The sequence below is a fragment of the Hyperolius riggenbachi genome, chromosome 1 (genome assembly GCF_040937935.1).
Source record: "Hyperolius riggenbachi isolate aHypRig1 chromosome 1, aHypRig1.pri, whole genome shotgun sequence".
Taxonomy (NCBI): Eukaryota; Metazoa; Chordata; class Amphibia; order Anura; family Hyperoliidae; genus Hyperolius; species Hyperolius riggenbachi.
Genome location: NC_090646.1, coordinates 337,893,436 through 337,915,667, shown reverse-complemented (window position 1 = coordinate 337,915,667; position 22,232 = coordinate 337,893,436). Strand labels below are relative to the sequence as shown.

Here is a 22,232-nt window from a genome sequence, read left to right as displayed (position 1 = left end):
GCCGCGCCCAAGATGGCCGCCGACCCCTCTCACTCACCTCCTACGCAGCACGAATCTCCCGTGCGAGTGACACAGCACCCCGCATCTTGGGACTCTGGAGATGACACACAAACAGACGCACCAGGTGAGAGGGAGAATGGAGGCATAGACTATCAGAGGCTAGCGGCAGCGGTAGTCGAAAAACTGGCCCCAGAGTTGCAGTCCTCAATACAGGCCGCCATAGACCAGTCCTTAAAAGCTGTACATGGCACATTACAAGCGCATGGCCAGCGACTAGTTCATGCTGAGTTTCGCATACAAACAATAGAAGATGAACGGGCTAGGGAGGTGAAGGAGAACAAAAAACTACAAGATGAACACAAACAAATGCAAGATAAACTGCAGGACTTAGAAAATCGCTCACGCCGCAATAATCTCAGGGTGGTGGGACTCCCAGAATCCATGACAGCACAAGCCCTCTGTGACTTTTGCGCATCTACCCTGCCCAAGATGCTGGGATTCAAACGGGGATGCAAGGTGGAACGCGCGCATAGAGTGGGTCCCCCCCGAGCCGCAACTGACAAGCGTCCTCCCCGCCTAGTACTAGCTAGATACTTGGACTTCGCAGAAAAAAATGAACTATTACGGGCCTACAGAGATCTAGACCATCCCCTGGAGCACCAAGGAACCCAGATCTGCATTTTTAATGATTACTCAGTGGAAGTTTCCAAAAAGCGCCAAGCGTTCAACCCAGCATGTGCTCTCTGCATCCAGAAAAAGTGGAAATTCGCACTCCAGTATCTAGCGGTGCTGAGGGTCACTGACGACTCTGAAAACACCCATGTTTTTTATACGGTTAAGGAGGCTTTATCTTTCCTCCGCAAGGATAACTCTGATCCAACCTGATCAGACTAAAGTTCACCTCTTGCAAGTCGAAATGTGGCAGGGGGCGCTGCCTTGAATGTTACACCACTCTCAACACAGAGCTAGTTTCTCAGGTTTACTACTGTTAATTGTTATGAATGGCTATTCACTTTTTCAGCTAAGGATCAATGACTGGAAGGTGGTCCGGCTCTGGAGACGTAGAGAAGAGGAAAACTTCCAGGGAAGAAGTGGAGTCCAGTAACTATGTTTTTGTTCTTGTTTTATTCTGTTTTTGTTTGGTATCTCCATCTGCTGCAATAGTCTTAAACTCAGCAATTTTTAAACAGGGCGGTGAAGCCCCATTCTCAAATCCGTATGCAGTATGGGGAATAAGTTTGGGGGGGAGGGCTTGGGGAGGGATCTGTCATCTCTGGGAATTTAAATTAAATAAGAGGTATAAGTTAAGTATAATACTGTGTAACTTGGTCCAGGGCCATCCAGATAAATGACTCTACGAATTACTTTGTGGAATGTCAAGGGACTGAGATCCCCTGGGAAACGATCAATAGTGTTACGCCACTTGAAAAAAATTAAAATGGATATAGCTTTCATACAGGAAAGCCACCTATCATCCGAGCAGTTTAAATTCATGCGCAAATCATGGGTGGGACAAGTTTTTGGGTCAGCATCTGGGGGTCGTAAATCAGGGGTCTTGATACTACTCAACAGATCAGTTCAGGGTGAAGTTATTGATCACAAGGCAGATAAAGAAGGGAGGTGGCTATGGATCAAGTTACGCTTAGCGGGAGAAGAGCTGGTTCTCTTTAATGTTTATGCACCAAATGAAATAGATAGACCCTTTTTCATTGAACTGTTGTCTGAGATTCTTTTGCTGGGTAACGCTAGGATCATTCAGGGAGGTGACTTTAACGCTATTAATAATTTATTTGAAGATAGGTCAAAAAGAACGCCAGCTAGCAACCTGACGATAACCAAATCACATTTATTCAACGACTACATATCATCCACATCACTGTGTGACAGCTGGAGAACATTACATCCAGATGGAGAGGAATTCACATTCCACTCGTCGCCCCATAATACTTGGTCCCGCTTAGACTATCTGCTGGTATCACCTGCAATTATGTCCCAAATACAAACTTCAGAGATACTAGATCTTGTAATATCAGATCACGCCCCTGTACAGCTGACCTTCTCCCCGTCAATTCCCAGAGGCTCTGATATCATCTGGCGATTCCCGTCGTACCTTTATGATGACAAGGGCTTCTCACAATTACTACTACAATGGTGGTGGGAGTACAAAGAGGATAACATTGCCCATGCCAAAGACATCTTCCTATTCTGGGAAGCAGCTAAACCAACACTAAGGGGGAGAATAATCGGGTACATAGCCGGCAGGAAAAAAAAATCTCATGAGGACTATATGTCTGCGATGGAGGAGTTACGTAGCACACACAAGACATTCCTAACTAATCCCTCCCCTGAAACACGTCTAAAATGGTTATCAGCAAAAAAAGCTGCCGAGACAAACTTTAAATTAAGAGAAAGATATATCAAATCTTACAGGGACCTATATTACTTTAAACATGGAAATAAGATGGGGACACTCTTATCAAGAATGTCTAAGCCCCAACATATGACAACGGTAATCACCAGTATACGATCAGCCAGTGGCCAACTTCACAATGATCCCAAATCCATCAGCTCAGTGTTTTGTGAATTTTATAAAAATTTATATAAACAACCATTAAATCCTAAAGAGATAGACACTTCATGGCTTGATCGGGTATCGTTACCAACTCTGTCTGAAACTGACCTACATGAACTTAATTCCCCAATTACACCTGTAGAGATTAGTGGCACAATTAAACAGCTTGCAAATAGAAAAGCCCCAGGCCCAGACGGGCTTAGCTCGGAATTTTACAAATTATTGAAACAAGAAATAGTCCCCTATTTGACCACCCTTTATAATAAGATACTACAGGAGGGCTGTTATCCACCGTCGGCAAGCATGGCCTACATAAAATTGATCCCCAAACCTGGAAAGGACCCTCAAAATCCATCTTCCTATCGACCCATATCACTGATTAATCAGGATTTAAAAATACTCTCCAAAATAATGGCAGACCGCTTAGCTGAATTACTCCCAAAATTGGTAGGTCCTAACCAGGTGGGCTTTGTCCGCCGCCGATCAGCAATAGCAAATATACGCAAGGTCCTCCTGGTCCAGGATCATGTCCGGGCATTTCCCAAGACATGCAGAAACTACGCACTCTTAATGATTGACGCTGAAAAGGCCTTTGATAATGTAAACTGGGGGTGGCTGGACGTGGTCCTGGACAAAATGAATGTTCAGGGTGACATTAGAAGCTTAATTAAAGCAATGCATATAAATCCGTGTGCCCATATATATACACCAGGCTTCTTGTCAGATACCATAAAGTTAGAAAAAGGGACAAGGCAAGGCTGCCCACTATCCCCCCTACTCTTTAATCTTGCCTTGGAACCCCTAACCAGGCTACTCGAGCAGGAAATTCCAGGTATGGAAATAGGGGACTCGGTGATATTACAGGCCATGTTTGCTGACGATATTCTGCTGTTTCTTAGAGACCCTGAATCTCAGTTAGAAAAAACTCTAATGCTAATAGGCAAGGTAGGCGCCTCTAGTGGATTTAAGGTAAATATCTCCAAATGCGAACTCATGTATCTATCCCCATTAGCCCCCAAAACAACTCTGAGACACCACCCAGTGAAAGTCTGCCCCATGATTACCTATCTAGGTATAAAAATCCATAAAGACCCCAATCTCTTATATTCACTAAATTACACTCCCTTAATAGCTGATCTGAAGCGACAATTGATAAGCTGGGAAAATCTACCAATAAATTTAATGGGGAGGGCGGCATTAATCAAATCTGTATCTTTCGGGAGACTGCTATACCCCTTACAGACCATTCCTCTTCTCATGAAACATTCCGATATACAGGAACTAAATAGAGGTTTTAATAAATTTCTATGGAGGAGCAAAAAAACTAGGATTGCACTATCTCTACCGAAAGAAATGGGGGGCCTAGCAGTCCCAGATATTCGCCGCTATAATCTAGCCTGCCTTACCCGCCACGTGAGAGACTGGCTACATAAGTCAAGCATATATTCCAACTATTCACTGGAAGCATCTTTTGCCGAGCCCTGGTCACTGATAGGACTACTACATACACCCCAGAAATTCATGCCTCCAAAACTTAAAAATAGCAGGGTGATTAAAGATACTGTCATGGCATGGAGGGCTCTGAGGAAACTATTTTCAACCCCTCAAACCATCTCTAAATACATGCCCCTATGGGGACACCCGGGCTTCCCAGCAAGTTTAGCTCATGGGGGATTTCTGGCATGGCGGGAGAGGGGGGTGGAATGTTTGGGACACCTCTGCGACCTGCGAGGGGGGAGGCTCATGTCTTTTCAGGAAATCAGAAATAAATATGGTATACCAAAGAACCATTTTCTATTTTATGGCCAATTAAGATCCTACATCTCGAGTAAAGTTAGTAATATCTCAAATGTAGCATCCCTAGACTCATTCGATAAATTCCTATCCCCTCATATATCTCAATTATCATTATCTGAGGTCCATGTCAGACTGCGAGAGCTTAATATAGCATCAAAAGCACTGCAAAATCTTTCCAAGTGGAATAAAGACATTGCATCAGAAAAATTGGAGGAAAAAATTCTAGAGGGATATAAGGTGTACCACAAAATGATCCTGGGAGAGGGTTGGAGGGAATCCCAACTTAAACTAATTCATAGGGCAAAATACGCCTTTAATATTAAGTACCGATCTCCTCCCTCGTATTACTCTCCGAGGTGTCCCAAGTGCCTTCTACAAAATGCCGATCTTTTCCACTGTTTGTGGTTATGCCCAGCAATTGGAAAATTCTGGCACGAGGTACATACTTACATTATGACTTTATGTAAACTGAAGCTAGAACTGACGCCATTATTGTTTCTGTTCAACTATGTTGATGCCAATTCTGGAGACCCTGGACCAACTACACATGCCATTTCTGTTCCAAGCAAATTAGCCCATCTAATAATCATAGCCTCGCGCAAGGTGATCTTTAACAAATGGATCTACCCCAGCACACCTACGGTGTGGGACGTAAAAGAAGAACTTAATCACCTTTTTCATCAAGACAAACTAGAGGCTATCTTCCATAAGGACAAAAGGACCAATAGCTTCTTCAAAAAATGGAAACTCTACATCTTGGCATCACACTCTGATGACGAACTTCGCAAACTAATGGAACACTTTGTTTATACCAAATGGTACCTCACAGAGAAGCTGCAGGGTACTCTAGGTGCCCTTGAGGTTTCCCCAACAACACTACAATAAGACTATCCTCAGAGATGACAGAAGGGAGGGAGGGGAGGGGGGTGGAGAGGTAGAGGGGGGGCTGAGATGGGAGCCAGGCTATAAGGGAACAAAATACTTACCATGTTATGCCCTTTTCTGAACAGATAATTGTTTACTATGAATAATGCTACCTGCAATGCATATCTGATATTTGATCTATCTGTTCAAGGTGTACAAAAGATTGTTCATTCTCTGTGCCCTGACTCTGATGGGATGAAAATAAAAAACGTTGTTGAAAGATGGTTCACTAGCGCTAATTTATAATTACCTGGTGCTTCCTTCAGCCCCCATGTACCAAGGCCTCCCTTGCCGTCCTCCTTGCCCCCTCTGTTATGCCCCTATGACTCCTAGTAAGCCTGGTTGCAGGTACACTGCGTAAAAAGGTACATGTTGACGTTCGTGATAGCGTCCTGCACCAGCGGGAACCTGTGCAAAGGTAGGCGTGGCGGCCCACCAACTCCGAGTCGGCAAAAATCAAACTAGCTGGCGGCGGGGAACTGGAGGTGCCGAGAGTGACTGCGAGGGCACAGGATGGCTGCAGAGGGCTGGTAGATGCCCCAGGTAAGTGAAACTCTATTTTTGTGGAGGGGGGGGGGGGTGTTAAGGTCCCTTTAAGGATTAGTGGTTACAGACTTATGTCTTCAGTTTATGTTCAGCTCAAGTAGCAGATATACTACTAATGTATGGGAAGCTGGTGTCAATATGAACCTATACTGAAGACAAATGTCTATATATGCTAGCCAATATTCAGCAACTGTCTTGAAACTACATAAGACTCGCAGTCGAAGTAATCTGAATACCAGTCAAACTAATATTAAAATGATGTCAAGTTGAAGTCAAAGGTCCATATACATTATCCCTAAAGGTTTTTTTTTTATGAGTATATGGATAGTCTACAAGTACCTCCGCTCCTTAAACAAATTCAGCCATGGTGTCTCGGATCATACTTTTTTTTGTAGTCTTTTTCATAGTTGTATTTCTTGTGTCCCTTATAGTCTTTATCCTCTTTCTTTCCCTTTTCTTGCTTAAAATATTTATTTTTATCTTCTTTTTCCTTTTTGAATGGCTTTTCATACTCCTTCTTTGGATGGTCATATTTCTTTTCTTCATATTTTAGCTGATGTTTTTTGTCTTTATAAGATTTCTCCCTTTCCGGTGAATAAGGCTTAGCTGAATCCTTTGGCTTCTTTGCAAAGTTAAAAGGGAAAGCCTCTCTGGAGGGTGCATCTTTATCTGCTATTCTGATTTTGATAGCTTTAGACTCCATATATTTTTCTTTAGATTTCAACCCCCACTGTTCAGCTGGCTTGTTTTGTTCTTGTTTTACTTGTTTCTTTTCAGGTTCTATTGGTTCTGTCTCTATTTCTATTTCCTCTTCATTTTGTTCATCGTTCGTTATATCTTGTTCATTAACCACAGACTCTTCTAGTTCTTCTGTTTCTGCAACAACTTCTTCTTCTGTTTCAACATCTGGTTCCACAGTTTCTGGTGCTTCCGGTTCCTCCACATCAGGCAAGTCGGTTGTAGATGACCCAAACCAGCCTTCAAAAAACCATGGATCTGACTGTGGAGACCGAAAATTTTTGTCAATATCAGATGTAATATGGAGCTTGAGTGACAATTTTTTCATACAATGTGATAAATGAAACAGACCATTTCATATGACTTCTTCCAAGATGCAAAGGGTTAAACTTGGTACTCATGACATCCTAAAAGGCTATTTGCTGTATAAGCAAACATTTTCTCCCCAGATTTTATTATTAAAGGGAACCTTAACTGAGAGGGATATGAGTGTTTCCTTTTAACCACTTAATGACAAGCTGACTTATAAAAACGTCCTGCTAGAGCCTCTTAATGGCTCCAAGACGTCTTTATAAGTCAGACAGTGCTGCTGCCGCTGTGCATGTGCACGTGTGTGCGTGCAGTGCGCGCTCCCGCAGGTGCATGTACGTGCTCCTGTGCGTGCACGTGCAAATAGTGAAAAAAAACCACCAATGAAAAAATACACCTTTATTTCCAAATAATATATTGTCACCATACTTGGTACTAGGGACATCTAAAATCGTGTGATAACCAGAACAAATAGGCAGATAAAATGTGTGGGTTTTATATACAGTAGCAGTGTTTATATTAAAACCATAGGGAATGAAATTGGAGAAATAGTGTTTTTTTTCTATTCTTTTCTTGTATTTCCCTTTAAAATGCATAGAAAATAAAGTAATTACTGAAAACAAATATTAACCCCAAAAAGCCCAATTGGTGGTGAAAAAAAACAAGATATAGATCATTTCATTGTGATAAGTAGTGATTAAGCTATTGGCAAATGAAAGGGATGCGCACGGAAAGGTGAAAATTGCTGTTGTACGTTAAGGTAAAAACCGCCTTGGGGTGAAGTGGTTAAACAATACCAGTTGCCTGGCAGTTCTGCTGATCTCTTTAGCTGTAGTAGTGGCTAAATCACACACCTGAAAACAAGCATGCAGCGATTCCAGTCTGACTTCAGTCAGAGCACCTGTTCTGCATGCATCTTGAGGGGCTGTGGCTAAAAGTATTAGAGACACAGGATCAGCAGGAGAGTCAGGCAACTGGTATTATTTTAAAAGGAAAAACCCATATCCTTCTCAGTTTAGGTTCCCTTTAAGCCTTTTAGAGGAAAACTGGGGTACTAGGGGCTGCTTAACTTCCCTTGCTAAACTGTGCTAAGTGCTGTTTGCTCACCCCCTCTGTCCTCAGAGTATGCCTTGCCAGTACTGTCCAGGTGCATAATCAAGCGGCTCCTGATGGTCAGGCTAAGCAATGCTGAGACCTTGCAAAACTGTTGCCTTGGCCAAGTTATTTCTACAATGTGTATGAGGGTTTACTGTCTATTGTGTAGATTCATTAAACCGCAGTAAGCAGAATAATGCATACAAAGTCTTACTGCATGACAAGTAGAGTGTAATGCATTGCATATTATGTATTGCATTATGCTCTACGCATTGTGCAGAAGACTTTACACACATTATTCTGCTTACCACCCTAAGAGATCTGACTCCCCTTTGTAGGCAGAAGATTTTAATATTGCCTTTAACCCTTTCCTATACTACATTAGCCTTTTTCTGCATAGGCCAAATCTTGGACATAGTCCGACATAGAGAAATGTGGCTGTCGTTATATGGCACTGTTGGCAATAAAATCCAACACAGCGCCATCTTCTTTTGGTCAGAGTGTCAGACACTGATCATTGCTGACCCCATCCGCTCTTGCTTCGCCTGCTGTTGAACGTGGCAAACCACTGCACTTTGCTCCTTGCTCCCGAGTGTGGAATGTCCTTCCCCTATGTAGATCAAAGTGACCAAAAAAGTCCACCACTTTGATCCCCTCCAGGAGCAACAAGCGGCATGTAATAATGATATTACGCTGGTGCTCGTGCAAGGGAGCAGAGCTACAGTGTGCGAGCTGGTCTAGTTCCGCCCCCCACAACTGATGCTGGGACCCTCCACCACCAACGCAGGAAAAGTTGCACAGCCTCTGGAGCCCTGGTTCTGACCTTTGTTTCAGGATCACCCACATCCTTCCCAGCCCCCTGGAAAAAAATAGGTGCTATGAAGCTTGGGTGATCCTGAAAAAGGACTGGAAAGGGTTATTCCAAAGTTGGACATCTACAATACCATGGACTACAAACCTAAAAGTTAACAAAAGGGAGACCCTAGCAGCTATTTTTAAATTCAATTTCATTGGTGGATACAGGAAAAGAGCATAATGTAATTTAGACAAACAAAACATTTTACTCCTATAGTCAAAACTCATAGATGCTATACTAGTCAATGTACAACAATTATAAGTCAAGGCTTTATTCTAGATAAAACAGACAGTACAAAAAAATAGAATGATTGATGTCACTAAAAAGAACAAGATATATCAAAAACAAGTCTTCAGCACATTAGACATGCAACAGGACAAAATCAGTAAGAACATGACCTGCCGCTGGTCATGATCTTACAGAGGGGAGAGCGGAGGGCTGGCTCAGAGAGGAACTGAGCCATGGGACCTAACAGACTAGGGGCTGAAAGACACTCCAGGTGAGAAACATTTTTATTTTTCAGATTCCAAGATATCTCCCTTAACCACTTGAGGACCGTGGGCTTTATCCCCCTTAAGGACCAGGCACTTTTTTTCCATTCAGACCACTGCATCTTTCACGGTTTATTGCTCGCTCATACAACCTACCACCTAAATGAATTTTGGCTCCTTTTCTTGTCACTAATAAAGCTTTCTTTTGGTGCTATTTGATTGCTGCTGCGATTTTTACTTTTTATCATATTCATCAAAAAAGACATGAATTTTGTCAAAAAAAAGATTTTTTTAACTTTCTGTGCTGACATTTTTCAAATAAAGTAAAATTTCTGTATACATGCAGCACGAAAAATGTGGACAAACATGTTTTTGATTAAAAAAAAACCATTCAGCCTATATTTATTGGTTTGGGTAAAAGTTATAGCGTTTACAAACTATGGTGCAAAAAGTGAATTTTCCCATTTTCCAGCATCTCTGACTTTTCTGACCACCTGACATGTTTCATGAGGGGCTAGAATTCCAGGATAGTATAAATACCCCCCCCCCCCCCCAAATGACCCCATTTTGGAAAGAAGACATCCCAAAGTATTCAGTGAGAGGCATAGTGAGTTCATAGAAGATATTATTTTTTGTCACAAGTAAGCAGAAAATAACACTTTGTGACAAAAAAAAAAAAGTTTCCATTTCTTCTAACTTGCGACAAAAAAAAAAGAGATCTGCCACAGACTCACCATGCCCCTCTCTGAATACCTTGAAGTGTCTACTTTCCAAAATGGGGTCATTTGTGGGGTGTGTTTACTGTCCTGACATTTTGGGGGGTGCTAAATTGTAAGCACCCCTGTAAAGCCAAAAGGTGCTCATTGGACTTTGGGCCCCTTAGCGCAGTTAGGCTGCAAAAAAGTGCCACACATGTGGTATTGCCGTACTCAGGAGAAGTAGTATAATGTGTTTTGGGGTGTATTTTTACACATACCCATGCTGGGTGGGAGAAATATCTCTGTAAATGACAATTGTTTGATTTTTTTTTTACACACAATTGTCCATTTACAGAGATATTTCTCCCACTCAGCATGGGTATGTGTAAAAATACACCCCAAAACACATTATACTACTTCTCTTGAGTACGGCGATACCACATGTGTGGCACTTTTCTGCACCCTAACTGCGCTAAGGGGCCCAAAGTCCAATGAGTACCTTTAGGATTTCACAGGTCATTTTTGTTTCAAGACTACTCCTCACGGTTTAGGGCCCCTAAAATGCCAGGGCAGTATAGGAACCCCACTAATGACCCCATTTTAGAAAGAAGACACCCCAAGGTATTCCGTTAGGAGTATGGTGAGTTCATAGAAGATTTTATTTTTTTGTCACAAGTTAGCGGAAATTGATTTTAATTGTTGTTTTTTTCACAAAGTGTCATTTTCCGCTAACTTGTGACAAAAAATAAAATCTTCTATGAACTCACCATACTCCTAACGGAATACCTTGGGGTGTCTTCTTTCTAGAATGGGGTCATTTGTGGGCTTCCTATACTGCCCTGGCATTTTAGGGGCCCTAAACCGTGAGGAGTAGTCTTAAAACCAAATGTCGCAAAATGACCTGTGAAATCCTAAAGGTACTCATTGGACTTTGGGCCCCTTAGCGTGCTTAGGGTGTAAAAAAGTGCCACACATGTGGTACCGCCGTACTCAGGAGAAGTAGTATAATGTGTTTTGGGGTGTATTTTTACACATACCCATGTTGGGTGGGAGAAATATCTCTGTAAATGACAATTGGGTTTTTTTTACACACAATTGTCCATTTACAGAGAGATTTCTCCCACCTAGCATGGGTATGTGTAAAAATACACCCCAAAACACATTATACTACTTTTCCTGAGTACGGCGGTACCACATGTGTGACACTTTTTTGCAGTCTAGGTGCGCTAAGGGGCCCAACGTCCTATTCAGGTCATTTTGAGGCATTTGTTTTCTAGACTACTCCTCACGGTTTAGGGCCCCTAAAATGCCAGGGCAGTATAGGAACCCCACAAGTGACCCCATTTTAGAAAGAAGACACCCCAAGGTATTCCGTTAGGTGTATGTCGAGTTCATAGAAGATTTTTATTTTTTGTCACAAGTTAGTGAAAAATGACACTTTGTGAAAAAAAAAACAATAAAAATCAATTTCCGCTAACTTTTGACAAAAAATAAAATCTTCTATGAACTCGTCATACACCTAACAGAATACCTTGGGGTGTCTTTTTTCTAAAATGGGGTCACTTGTGGGGTTCCTATACCGCCCTGGCATTTTACGGGCCCAAAACCGTGAGTAGTCTGGAAACCAAATGTCTCAAAATGACTGTTCAGGGGTATAAGCATCTGCAAATTTTGATGACAGGTGGTCTATGAGGGGGCGAATTTTGTGGAACCGGTCATAAGCAGGGTGGCCTTTTAGATGACAGGTTGTAATGGGCCTGATCTGATGGATAGGAGTGCTAGGGGGGTGACAGGAGGTGATTGATGGGTGTCTCAGGGGGTGGTTAGAGGGGAAAATAGATGCAATCAATGCACTGGGGAGGTGATCGGAAGGGGGTCTGAGGGGGATCTGAGGGTTTGGCCGAGTGATCAGGAGCCCACACGGGGCAAATTGGGGCCTGATCTGATGGGTAGGTGTGCTAGGGGGTGACAGGAGGTGATTGATGGGTGTCTCAAGGTGTGATTAGAGGGGGGAATAGATGCAAGCAATGCACTGGTGAGGTGATCAGGGCTGGGGTCTGAGGGCGGTGTGGGCAGGTGATTGAGTGCCCTAGGGGCAGATAGGGGTCTAATCTGATGGGTAGCAGTGACAGGGGGTGATTGATGGGTAATTAGTGGGTGTTTAGGGTAGAGAACAGATGGAGGTGATCTGGCGTCGGATCTGCGGGCGATCTATTGGTGTGGGTGGGTGATCAGATTGCCCGCAAGGGGCAGGTTAGGGGCTGATTGATGGGTGGCAGTGACAGGGGGTGATTGATGGGTGGCAGTGACAGGGGGTGATTGACAGGTGATTGGTGGGTTATTACAGGGAAGAAAAGATGTAAATATTGCACTGGCGAATTGATAAGGGGGGGTCTGAGGGCAATCTGAGCATGTAGGTGGGTGATTGGGTGCCCGCAAGGGGCAGATTAGGGTCTGATCTGATGGGTAACAGTGACAGGTGGTGATAGGGGGTGATTGACGGGTAATTAGTGGGTGTTTAGGGTAGAGAACAGATGTAAACACTGCACTTGGGAGGTGATCGGACGTCGGATCTGCGGGCGATCTATTGGTGTGGGTGGGTGATCAGATTGCCCGCAAGGGGCAGGTTAGGGGCTAATTGATGGGTGGCAGTGACAGGGGGTGATTGATGGGTGATTGACCAGTGATTGACAGGTGATCAGGGGGATAGATGTATACAGTACACAGGGGGGGGGGGTCTAGGGAGAATCTGAGGGGTGGGGGGTGATCAGGAGGGAGCAGGGGGCAGTTTAGGGAATAAAATAAAATAGCGTTGACAGATAGTGACAGGGAGTGATTGATGGGTGATTAGGGTGGTGATTGGGTGCAAACAGTGGTCTGGGGGGGGGGGGTCTGAGGGGTGTTGTGGGCGATCAGGGGGCAGGGGGGGGGGAAATCAGTGTGCTTGGGTGCAGACTAGGGTGGCTGCAGCCTGCCCTGGTGGTCCCTCGGACGCTGGGACCACCAGGGCAGGAGGCAGCCTGTATAATACACTTTGTATACATTACAAAGTGTATTATACACTTTGTATGCGGCGATCCGGGTGCTAGTAACCCGCCGGCGCTTCCGAACGGCCAGCGGGTTACAGCGCGAGGTGGGCGGAGCCAGTCTCCGGCGGCCGATCGCGTCACGAATGACGCGATCGCGCCGCCCATGCCCGTACAAGGACCGCCCCATTTGTACATACGGCGGTCCTTGCGGGGTCCACTTCCCGGCCGCCAATTGTATATACGGCGGTCGGGAAGTGGTTAAAGTAGAACTTAACTCAGAACTTCCTCTTGGCTCTAAAATATTAGCCACAGCATTATAACCTTTACAGGGAGTGCAGAATTATTAGCTAAGTTGTATTTTTCAGGAATAATTGTATTATTGAACAACAACCATGTTCTCAATGAACCCAAAAAACTCATTAATATCAAAGCTGAATATTTTTGAAAGTAGTTTTTAGTTTGTTTTTAGTTTTAGCTATTTTAGGGGGATATCTGTGTGTGCAGGTGACTATTACTGTGCATAATTATTAGGCAACTTAACAAAAAACAAATATATAACCATTTCAATTATTTATTTTTACCAGTGAAACCAATATAACATCTCAGCATTCAGAAATATACATTTCTGACATGCAAAAACAAAAGAAAAACAAATCAGTGACCAATATAGCCACCGTTCTTTGCAAGGACACTCAAAAGCCTGCCATCCATGGATTCTGTCAGTGTTCTGATCTGTTCCCCATCAACATTGCGTGCAGCAGCAACCACAGCCTCCCAGACACTGTTCAGAGAGGTGTACTGTTTTCCCTCCTTGTAAATCTCACATTTTATGATGGACCACAGGTTCTCAATGGGGTTCAGATGTGGTGAACAAGGAGGCCATGTCATTAGTTTTCCTTCTTTTATACCTTTTCTTGCCAGCCACGCTGTGGAGTACTTGGACGCGTGTGATGGAGCATTGTCCTGCATGAAAATCATGTTTTTCTTGAAGGATGCAGACTTCTTCCTGTACCACTGCTTGAAGAAGGTGTCTTCCAGAAACTGGCAGTAGGACTGGGAGTTGAGCTTGACTCCATCCTCAACCCGAAAAGGCCCCACAAGCTCATCTTTGACGATACCAGCCCAAACCAATACTCCACCTCCACCTTGCTGGCCTCTGAGTCGGACTGGAGCTCTCTGCCCTTTACCAATCCAGCCACGGGCCCATTCATCTGGCCCATCAAGACTCACTCTCATTTCATCAGTCCATAAAACCTTAGAAAAATCAGTCTTGAGATATTTCTTGGCCCAGTCTTGACGTTTCAGCTTGTGTGTCTTGTTCAGTGGTGGTTGTCTTTCAGCCTTTCTTACCTTGGCCATGTCTCTGAGTATTGCACACCTTGTGCTTTTGGGCACTCCAGTGATGTTGCAGCTCTGAAATATGGCCAAACTGGTGGCAAGTGGCATCTTGGCAGCTGCACGCTTGACTTTTCTCAGTTCATGGGCAGTTATTTTGCGCCTTGGTTTTTCCACACGCTTCTTGCGACCCTGTTGACTATTTTGAATGAAACGCTTGATTGTTCGATGATCACGCTTCAGAAGCTTTGCAATTTTAAGAGTGCTGCATCCCTCTGCAAGATATCTCACAATTTTTGACTTTTCTGAGCCTGTCAAGTCCTTCTTTTGACCCATTTTGCCAAAGGAAAGGAAGTTGCCTAATAATTATGCACACCTGATATAGGGTGTTGATGTCATTAGACCACACCCCTTCTCATTACAGAGATGCACATCACCTAATATGCTTAATTGGTAGTAGGCTTTCGAGCCTATACAGCTTGGAGTAAGACAACATGCATAAAGAGGATGATGTGGTCAAAATACTCATTTGCCTAATATTTCTGAACTCCCTGTATGGGAAAAAACATTTATTCATTATAATTTATGAAAATCCTAAAAAAGAACCTGAAATTTTGCTTGGTTTCACTAATGCAGAAGGCACTGAAAGGGTTAAGCCTTAGTGTTTACCATATGGGAGAGTTGCATAGGCAGAGCTCTCCTGCAGTCTATTCAGAGTTGCTGATAAGAGCTAATTTCACAGGTTCATCTGCCTAAACAAACACAGAGAAGCAAACTTTTTTAGCAACTATATGTGGAATGAAGACTTTTCATTGTGCGCTGTGCTGAGTTTGTGTCTGCTTTAAGCAGAATGCTAATCTACATAATCTGTAAAGGTAAATAAGACAGATAAGTAGCACAGCTAAATTTGGGACTCTGGCTAACCAAGTTTGTTTCTCCATATATTTTTTAAAAAGCAAACAACAATCACTAGACTACAAATCTATGTCTCCCTTTTCTCGCAGAACTGAAAGGGCCCTTTACTGGACTAAACCTGATTCCATACACAATTAAACACACTAGGCAAATGTTGATGGGCCTTTTACCTCCAATCCAGATAAAGGTTATACAACCTTTCAAAATTACTATTTAACAGAATCGGAATCAGCAGCTGCGTAATATGTTGGCACTTTATAAATACAATAAATAAATCAGAAGCAAGAAGCATAAGCTAAATTTTATCTGAAACCAATACCAAGTCCTGAAACCTTAAAATTTCAATAAACATTTTGAAACATAACAGATGCATAATGTCATAACATAACGAGTGAACGTAGGTACAAGTATATGCATTTACAGTACATGCATTCCAGTAGCTAACAAGCTTCTTGTACCAGAAGGGCTTGACATGCATACATGTGCTTGTACCACAAACCTCATAAACATAAATTAAACAAGAACAAAAGTGTAAGGAAACGCGGAAATGCCGCCGTCTCTCAAGGTGAGGCGGCTGTTTCCGCGTCCAGCATGGCGTCACAACGCGGAAAAAAAACGCTGCATGCCGCATAGGCAGTGCGGCGGAATCCGCATCAGAGGCGGCCCCCGCACTAGATACATTGCATGACAGTACTGGTGTGGCTGGGACTGATAGTCCACCAAGATTCAGACTTACACGCGCGCGAGCAGAGAGGCAGAGTTTAAATAGCAGTTAGAAGGGTGTCGGCTGACCAGCTGGGTCAGCTGACAAATTCCACTGCTCTCATTGGACCAGCAATTAGGGAGGTCCTGGAAAGGTCCTAGAGTATATATACTGCTGGTTGTTCACTTGCTCTTTGTCTGGCGTGCGATCACATATGTGGGAGCACCCAGATCCGTAGTCAGATCCTTAAGTGTGCCGGGACCAGCTGGAGCTGTAATCCTACACTTAGCTAGATTATTGATAGCTAAAGTACTAGTTTGATTGTGATTTTCTGTTATGACTTTTGCCTGCCTCGACTATCCTCCTGAACTCTGACCTTGTACTTCGATATTTCTGATACTCTGTTGCCGAACCTCGGCTCGTTCCTAGACTCTGTTTCTGCCTCCTGATTTTGTACCCCGATATATCTGATACCCCGTTGCTGAACCCTGCCTGTACTTTGACTCCGCCTTTGCCTACTGTATTTGTACTTTATCTGTCCGTGTGTGTACGACCTGGCTTGTCTGACCTCGAGAACCGACCTCACGATTGGAGGCGGTTCCCAGTCCTGTTAGTGACACTTCTTCCTGAGTGTCACTCTCGGACTTTCCTTCCTACTGTCAGTCTGACTCCTCCCGTCTTGGAGAGCTCAGGTCTGCGGAAGGAATCCGTGCAGTTCTCCTTGCTGCACTGAGGCCTAGGCCTCCTAGTGTTACTGTTACACCAAAACACTACACTCTACTCAGGCGAACAGAGGTTAGTTTGTATATCGGATTATCGGTGAGACTGCAGATCACTTATGATCTGGTATATATCTGTATTTCCGGCGATACTACAGATCACCGGTAATCAGATACTCTCTGCGCCCACCGATCGTTACAGAACGCCAGACCACAAAAACGATGGAATCACGCACTGATCCTCTGACTGTGCTTGCCACTTCGGTGGATAACATTCATCAAGCACTGGGCCAGCACAAAGCCTTAATTGATGCCTTATCAGGCTCTGTGAAAACCCTACAGACGTCAGTTGATTCAGTGCGATCCCCTCCTAGTGATGACATACGTATGCCTGTACCTGATAAGTTTTCCGGCCACAAATCTGACTTCCGGAATTTCAGGAGTAGAGTGTTGTCATATTTCGAGCTGAGACCCCGATCCTCGGGGACTGAGGCCCAACGGGTCATCTTCATTAAAACCCTGCTGACTGGCGACTCCCAGTCCTGGGCATATAACCTGCCTTCTACCGATACAGCTCTAACCTCGGTAGAGGAATTCTTTAAGGCTATGGCCGTAATTTACGACGACCCTGACCTTGCTGCATCCTCTGAGCGGAAGCTCAAACTTTTGCGGCAAGGCAGAGGTTCGGTTGAGGATTATGCGGCAGAATTCCGCAGGTGGTCAGTCACTACTAGATTTGACAACTTTGCCTTAATGGATTACTTCTTGTCTGGGTTGTCAGAGGAGGTCTCCGACTTAATGTTAACCGTGCCTGAGCCCAAGACGGTTGATGAAGCCATATCATCGGCCATTCGAGTGGATCGCAGGTTGCGCCACCAGAGGCAGGCTAGGGGCAGTCACCGTGTCAGGGTGACATCGTACGCGGCACCATCCGCTACACCCCTAGTGACACCTTCTCCGCCTGTCTCACCCTCCCCGGCCTTGCCACCGCCCGAACCAATGCAGATTGGTCGGTCAAGGCTGACCCAGGTGGAACGAAGGCGGAGAATGACAGAACAGCTGTGCCTGTATTGTGCAGCAGCAGGGCATAGAGTGCGAAACTGCCCTAACAAGTCGGGAAACGAGTTTGCCTAGGAGTAGTGGGGGGTGACACCCTGGGCACACAAATTGCACCCCTTAAAGAGAAAAAATTACTTCTCCCTTGTACGGTTACATGGGAGGATAAATCTGTATCCACTGAAGCCTTTATTGATTCTGGCTCAGCGGCTAATTTTATGAACTTCGAATTTGCTCAGGAGTTGGGCCTCCCACTCACTCCTGTGAGACCCCCCATTCAGGTTACGGCAGTGGACGATTCCCCTCTGCAACGGAATCGTGCCCTGTCACAGACTCCGATGGTGAGACTTACCATAGGGGTTCTGCATGGGGAAGAATTACAATTTTTTGTGCTGCACATGTCAACCTCCACTATTATCTTAGGCATGCCGTGGTTGCAAGTCCATTCACCGCACATCGACTGGGCCACGGGTCAGTTAACCTCCTGGTCTCCCCATTGTTTTCATCAGTGTTTGGGGAAGCTAACATTGGGGCAAACCAGAATTCAGGTGGAAGGGGTACCAGACCAGTATGCTGAATATTCTGATGTTTTCTGCCCTAAAGCTGCCGATAAATTGCCTCCACATCGCCCTTTCGACTGTCCCATTGATCTCCGTTCTGGTTGTGTACCCCCCCGGGGTCGTTTGTACAATTTGTCGGGGCCCGAAAAATTGGCGATGCAGGAGTACATTAGGTAGAATCTGGCCAAAGGCTTTATTCGGCCATCCCAGTCGCCTGCTGGGGCCGGCTTCTTCTTTGTAAAAAAGAAAGACGGAGGTCTGCGGCCTTGCATTGATTACCGCGGTCTCAACAAGATTACAGTAAAAAATCGCTATCCGCTACCCTTGATAGACGATCTTTTTACACAAATCACTGGCGCCCAGATCTTTTCTAAGCTGGATTTGCGAGGTGCGTACAACCTGGTACGCATAAGAAAGGGCGATGAATGGAAGACGGCCTTTAATACACCAGACGGGCATTATGAGTACCTGGTAATGCCCTTCGGGTTATGTAATGCCCCGGCCGTCTTCCAGGAACTCATCAACGAGGTCTTCAGAGAGGTGTTGGGAAGATTTGTTCTAGTTTATCTAGACGATATTCTTATCTTCTCCAACAGTCTCTCTGAACATAGGACCCATGTGAGGTTCGTTTTGAACAGACTAAGGCAGAATCTATTGTATGCTAAGTTAGAAAAATGTATCTTCGAGGTAACATCTGTCGCTTTCCTGGGGTACATAATCTCTACTACTGGCCTGTCCATGGATCCGGCCAAGGTCTCCGCTGTGTTAGAATGGCCTCAGCCGGTAGGCTTGAAATCGCTTCAGCGGTTTCTTGGCTTTGCCAACTATTATAGGAGGTTCATAAAGGGGTACTCTACGGTGATTTCTCCACTTACCAGTCTCACCAAGAAGGGTGCAGATACCACTCACTGGTCTCCCGAGGCGTTACAGGCTTTTGCCACCCTGAAGGGCTTATTTTGTTCTGCACCCATCCTCAGGCATGTGGATACGTCTTTTCCTTTTATTGTTGAGGTGGATGCCTCAGAGGTCGGGGTGGGGGCTGTGCTGTCTCAGCGATCTGGCTTGCAGGGTAGATTGCACCCGTGTGCCTACTTCTCCCGTAGATTCTCCCCTGCGGAAAGGAACTACGATATTGGCAACAGAGAGCTCTTAGCCATTAAGTTAGCCTTCGAGGAATGGCGACACTGGTTAGAGGGAGCGGAGCATACGGTCACGGTTTACACTGACCATAAAAATCTAGAATACATCGAGGGAGCTAAGAGGTTGAGCCCTCGCCAGGCTCGTTGGTCATTATTTTTTTCTCGATTCTCTTTCATTATTACGTATACACCGGGTAGCAAGAACACTAAGGCGGATGCCTTGTCCAGGTGCTTTGAGTCAGAGACAGCACAGCCCTCCATTCCAGAGACTATTGTTCCCCAGAGGTTGGTACTGGCCGCAACAGAGACTTGGGAGGATTGGAAGGGGACTTTAATTCCCTTCCAACAAGACATCCCAGAAGGAAAACCCGCAGGGGTGCTGTTCATTCCGCTACCGTTCCGTCTCCAGGTTCTAGAGATGTTCCATACGCATAAAAATGCTGGGCATCCTGGAGCATCTAGAACACAGGATCTGGTAGCTAGATGTGCTTGGTGGCCTTCCTTGGCAGCTGATTGCAAGGAATTCGTGAGGGAATGTGCGGTTTGTGCTAAGAGTAAACCCTCCCGGCTGGCACCTGTGGGTACCTTGCAGCCTTTACCCACCCCGAGTGAGCCATGGACCCATTTGTCCATGGATTTTGTAGGTGAACTTCCCAAGTCAGAAGGCATGTCGGTCATTTGGGTGGTAGTCGACCGCTTCAGTAAAATGGCCCATTTCGTGCCCTTGAAAGGACTCCCCTCGGCCCAGGAATTGGCTGACCTGTTTATCACACATGTGTTCCGGCTGCACGGCATTCCGGAAAACATAGTGTCGGATCGGGGAGTCCAGTTCATTTCTAAATTCTGGAGGGCATTCTGCCAACAAATGGGCATGAAGTTGTCATTTTCATCGGGCTACCACCCACATACCAATGGGCAAACGGAGAGAATCAACCAGTCTTTGGAGCAATTCTTGAGGTGCTATGTTGCAGAAACACAGAACGACTGGGTCAAATTTCTGCCTTTCGCGGAGTTCGCACAAAACAATTTAAAAAGCTCCTCCACCGGATTCTCTCCATTCCAGGTGGTGTCTGGAAGATTGCCCAAGTTCTCACCATTGCCAGTGGCCTCCTCTCCGTTTCCAGCTTTGGAAGCCTGGCAGAGATCTTTTAAAGATATTTGGCGCACGGTGAGAGATAATTTACGAAAAGCTTTTGTTAATCAAAAGGGTCAAGCTGATAAGAGACGTTCAGTAGAGTGGAGCTTCCAACCTGGAGACTTGGTTTGGGTGTCTACACGTCATTTGGCTCTGAAACAACCTTCTGACAAACTTGGTCCCAGGTTCGTGGGCCCATTCCCTGTGACTAGGAAGATCAACGATGTCACATATACCATTGATCTTCCCACCAGCATGCGGGGAGTGAGGTCTTTCCATGTATCACTTCTCAAACCCGCAGTCCAGCTGGGTCCCACTCCTCCTCCTCCTGTCTTAGTCAATGCCCAACCCGAGTATGAGGTGGAAAGAATCATAGATTCACGTACTGTACAGAACTCGGTGCAGTATCTCGTACATTGGAAGGGGTACGGCATTGAGGAGAGGCAATGGGTACCTGGGAACCGCATGCATGCGGATGAGTTAGTGAGGGAATTTCATACGGTACATCCAGAAAAGCCTGGAAGGAGTTGTCCGGAGTCCACTCCTCGGGGGGGGGGGGGGGGGGTACTGTAAGGAAACGCGGAAATGCCGCCGTCTCTCAAGGTGAGGCGGCTGTTTCCGCGTCCAGCATGGCGTCACAACGCGGAAAAAAAACGCTGCATGCCGCATAGGCAGTGCGGCGGAATCCGCATCAGAGGCGGCCCCCGCACTAGATACATTGCATGACAGTACTGGTGTGGCTGGGACTGATAGTCCACCAAGATTCAGACTTACACGCGTGCGAGCAGAGAGGCAGAGTTTAAATAGCAGTTAGAAGGGTGTCGGCTGACCAGCTGGGTCAGCTGACAAATTCCACTGCTCTCATTGGACCAGCAATTAGGGAGGTCCTGGAAAGGTCCTAGAGTATATATACTGCTGGTTGTTCACTTGCTCTTTGTCTGGCGTGCGATCACATATGTGGGAGCACCCAGATCCGTAGTCAGATCCTTAAGTGTGCCGGGACCAGCTGGAGCTGTAATCCTACACTTAGCTAGATTATTGATAGCTAAAGTACTAGTTTGATTGTGATTTTCTGTTATGACTTTTGCCTGCCTCGACTATCCTCCTGAACTCTGACCTTGTACCTCGATATTTCTGATACTCTGTTGCCGAACCTCGGCTCGTTCCTAGACTCTGTTTCTGCCTCCTGATTTTGTACCCCGATATATCTGATACCCCGTTGCTGAACCCTGCCTGTACTTTGACTCCGCCTTTGCCTACTGTATTTGTACTTTATCTGTCCGTGTGTGTACGACCTGGCTTGTCTGACCTCGAGAACCGACCTCACGATTGGAGGCGGTTCCCAGTCCTGTTAGTGACACTTCTTCCTGAGTGTCACTCTCGGACTTTCCTTCCTACTGTCAGTCTGACTCCTCCCGTCTTGGAGAGCTCAGGTCTGCGGAAGGAATCCGTGCAGTTCTCCTTGCTGCACTGAGGCCTAGGCCTCCTAGTGTTACTGTTACACCAAAACACTACACTCTACTCAGGCGAACAGAGGTTAGTTTGTATATCGGATTATCGGTGAGACTGCAGATCACTTATAATCTGGTATATATCTGTATTTCCGGCGATACTA

At 45.2% G+C, this 22,232-nt stretch overlaps 1 protein-coding gene across 8 annotated transcripts in view; it reads right to left on the bottom strand.

The window, feature by feature from the left end:
- Positions 1-1,237: 1,237 nt before the first annotated feature.
- JSRP1 (junctional sarcoplasmic reticulum protein 1) overlaps positions 1,238-22,232 on the bottom strand; it is a 125,326-nt gene continuing 104,331 nt past the window's right edge. For all 8 annotated transcript variants that reach the window (XM_068233957.1, XM_068233955.1, XM_068233961.1 and 5 more), the window contains one exon: positions 1,238-6,839. In XM_068233957.1, coding sequence (XP_068090058.1) covers positions 6,198-6,839 — 642 coding nt within the window. In that variant the 3' untranslated portion in view covers positions 1,238-6,197. The remainder of the gene's footprint in view (positions 6,840-22,232) is intronic.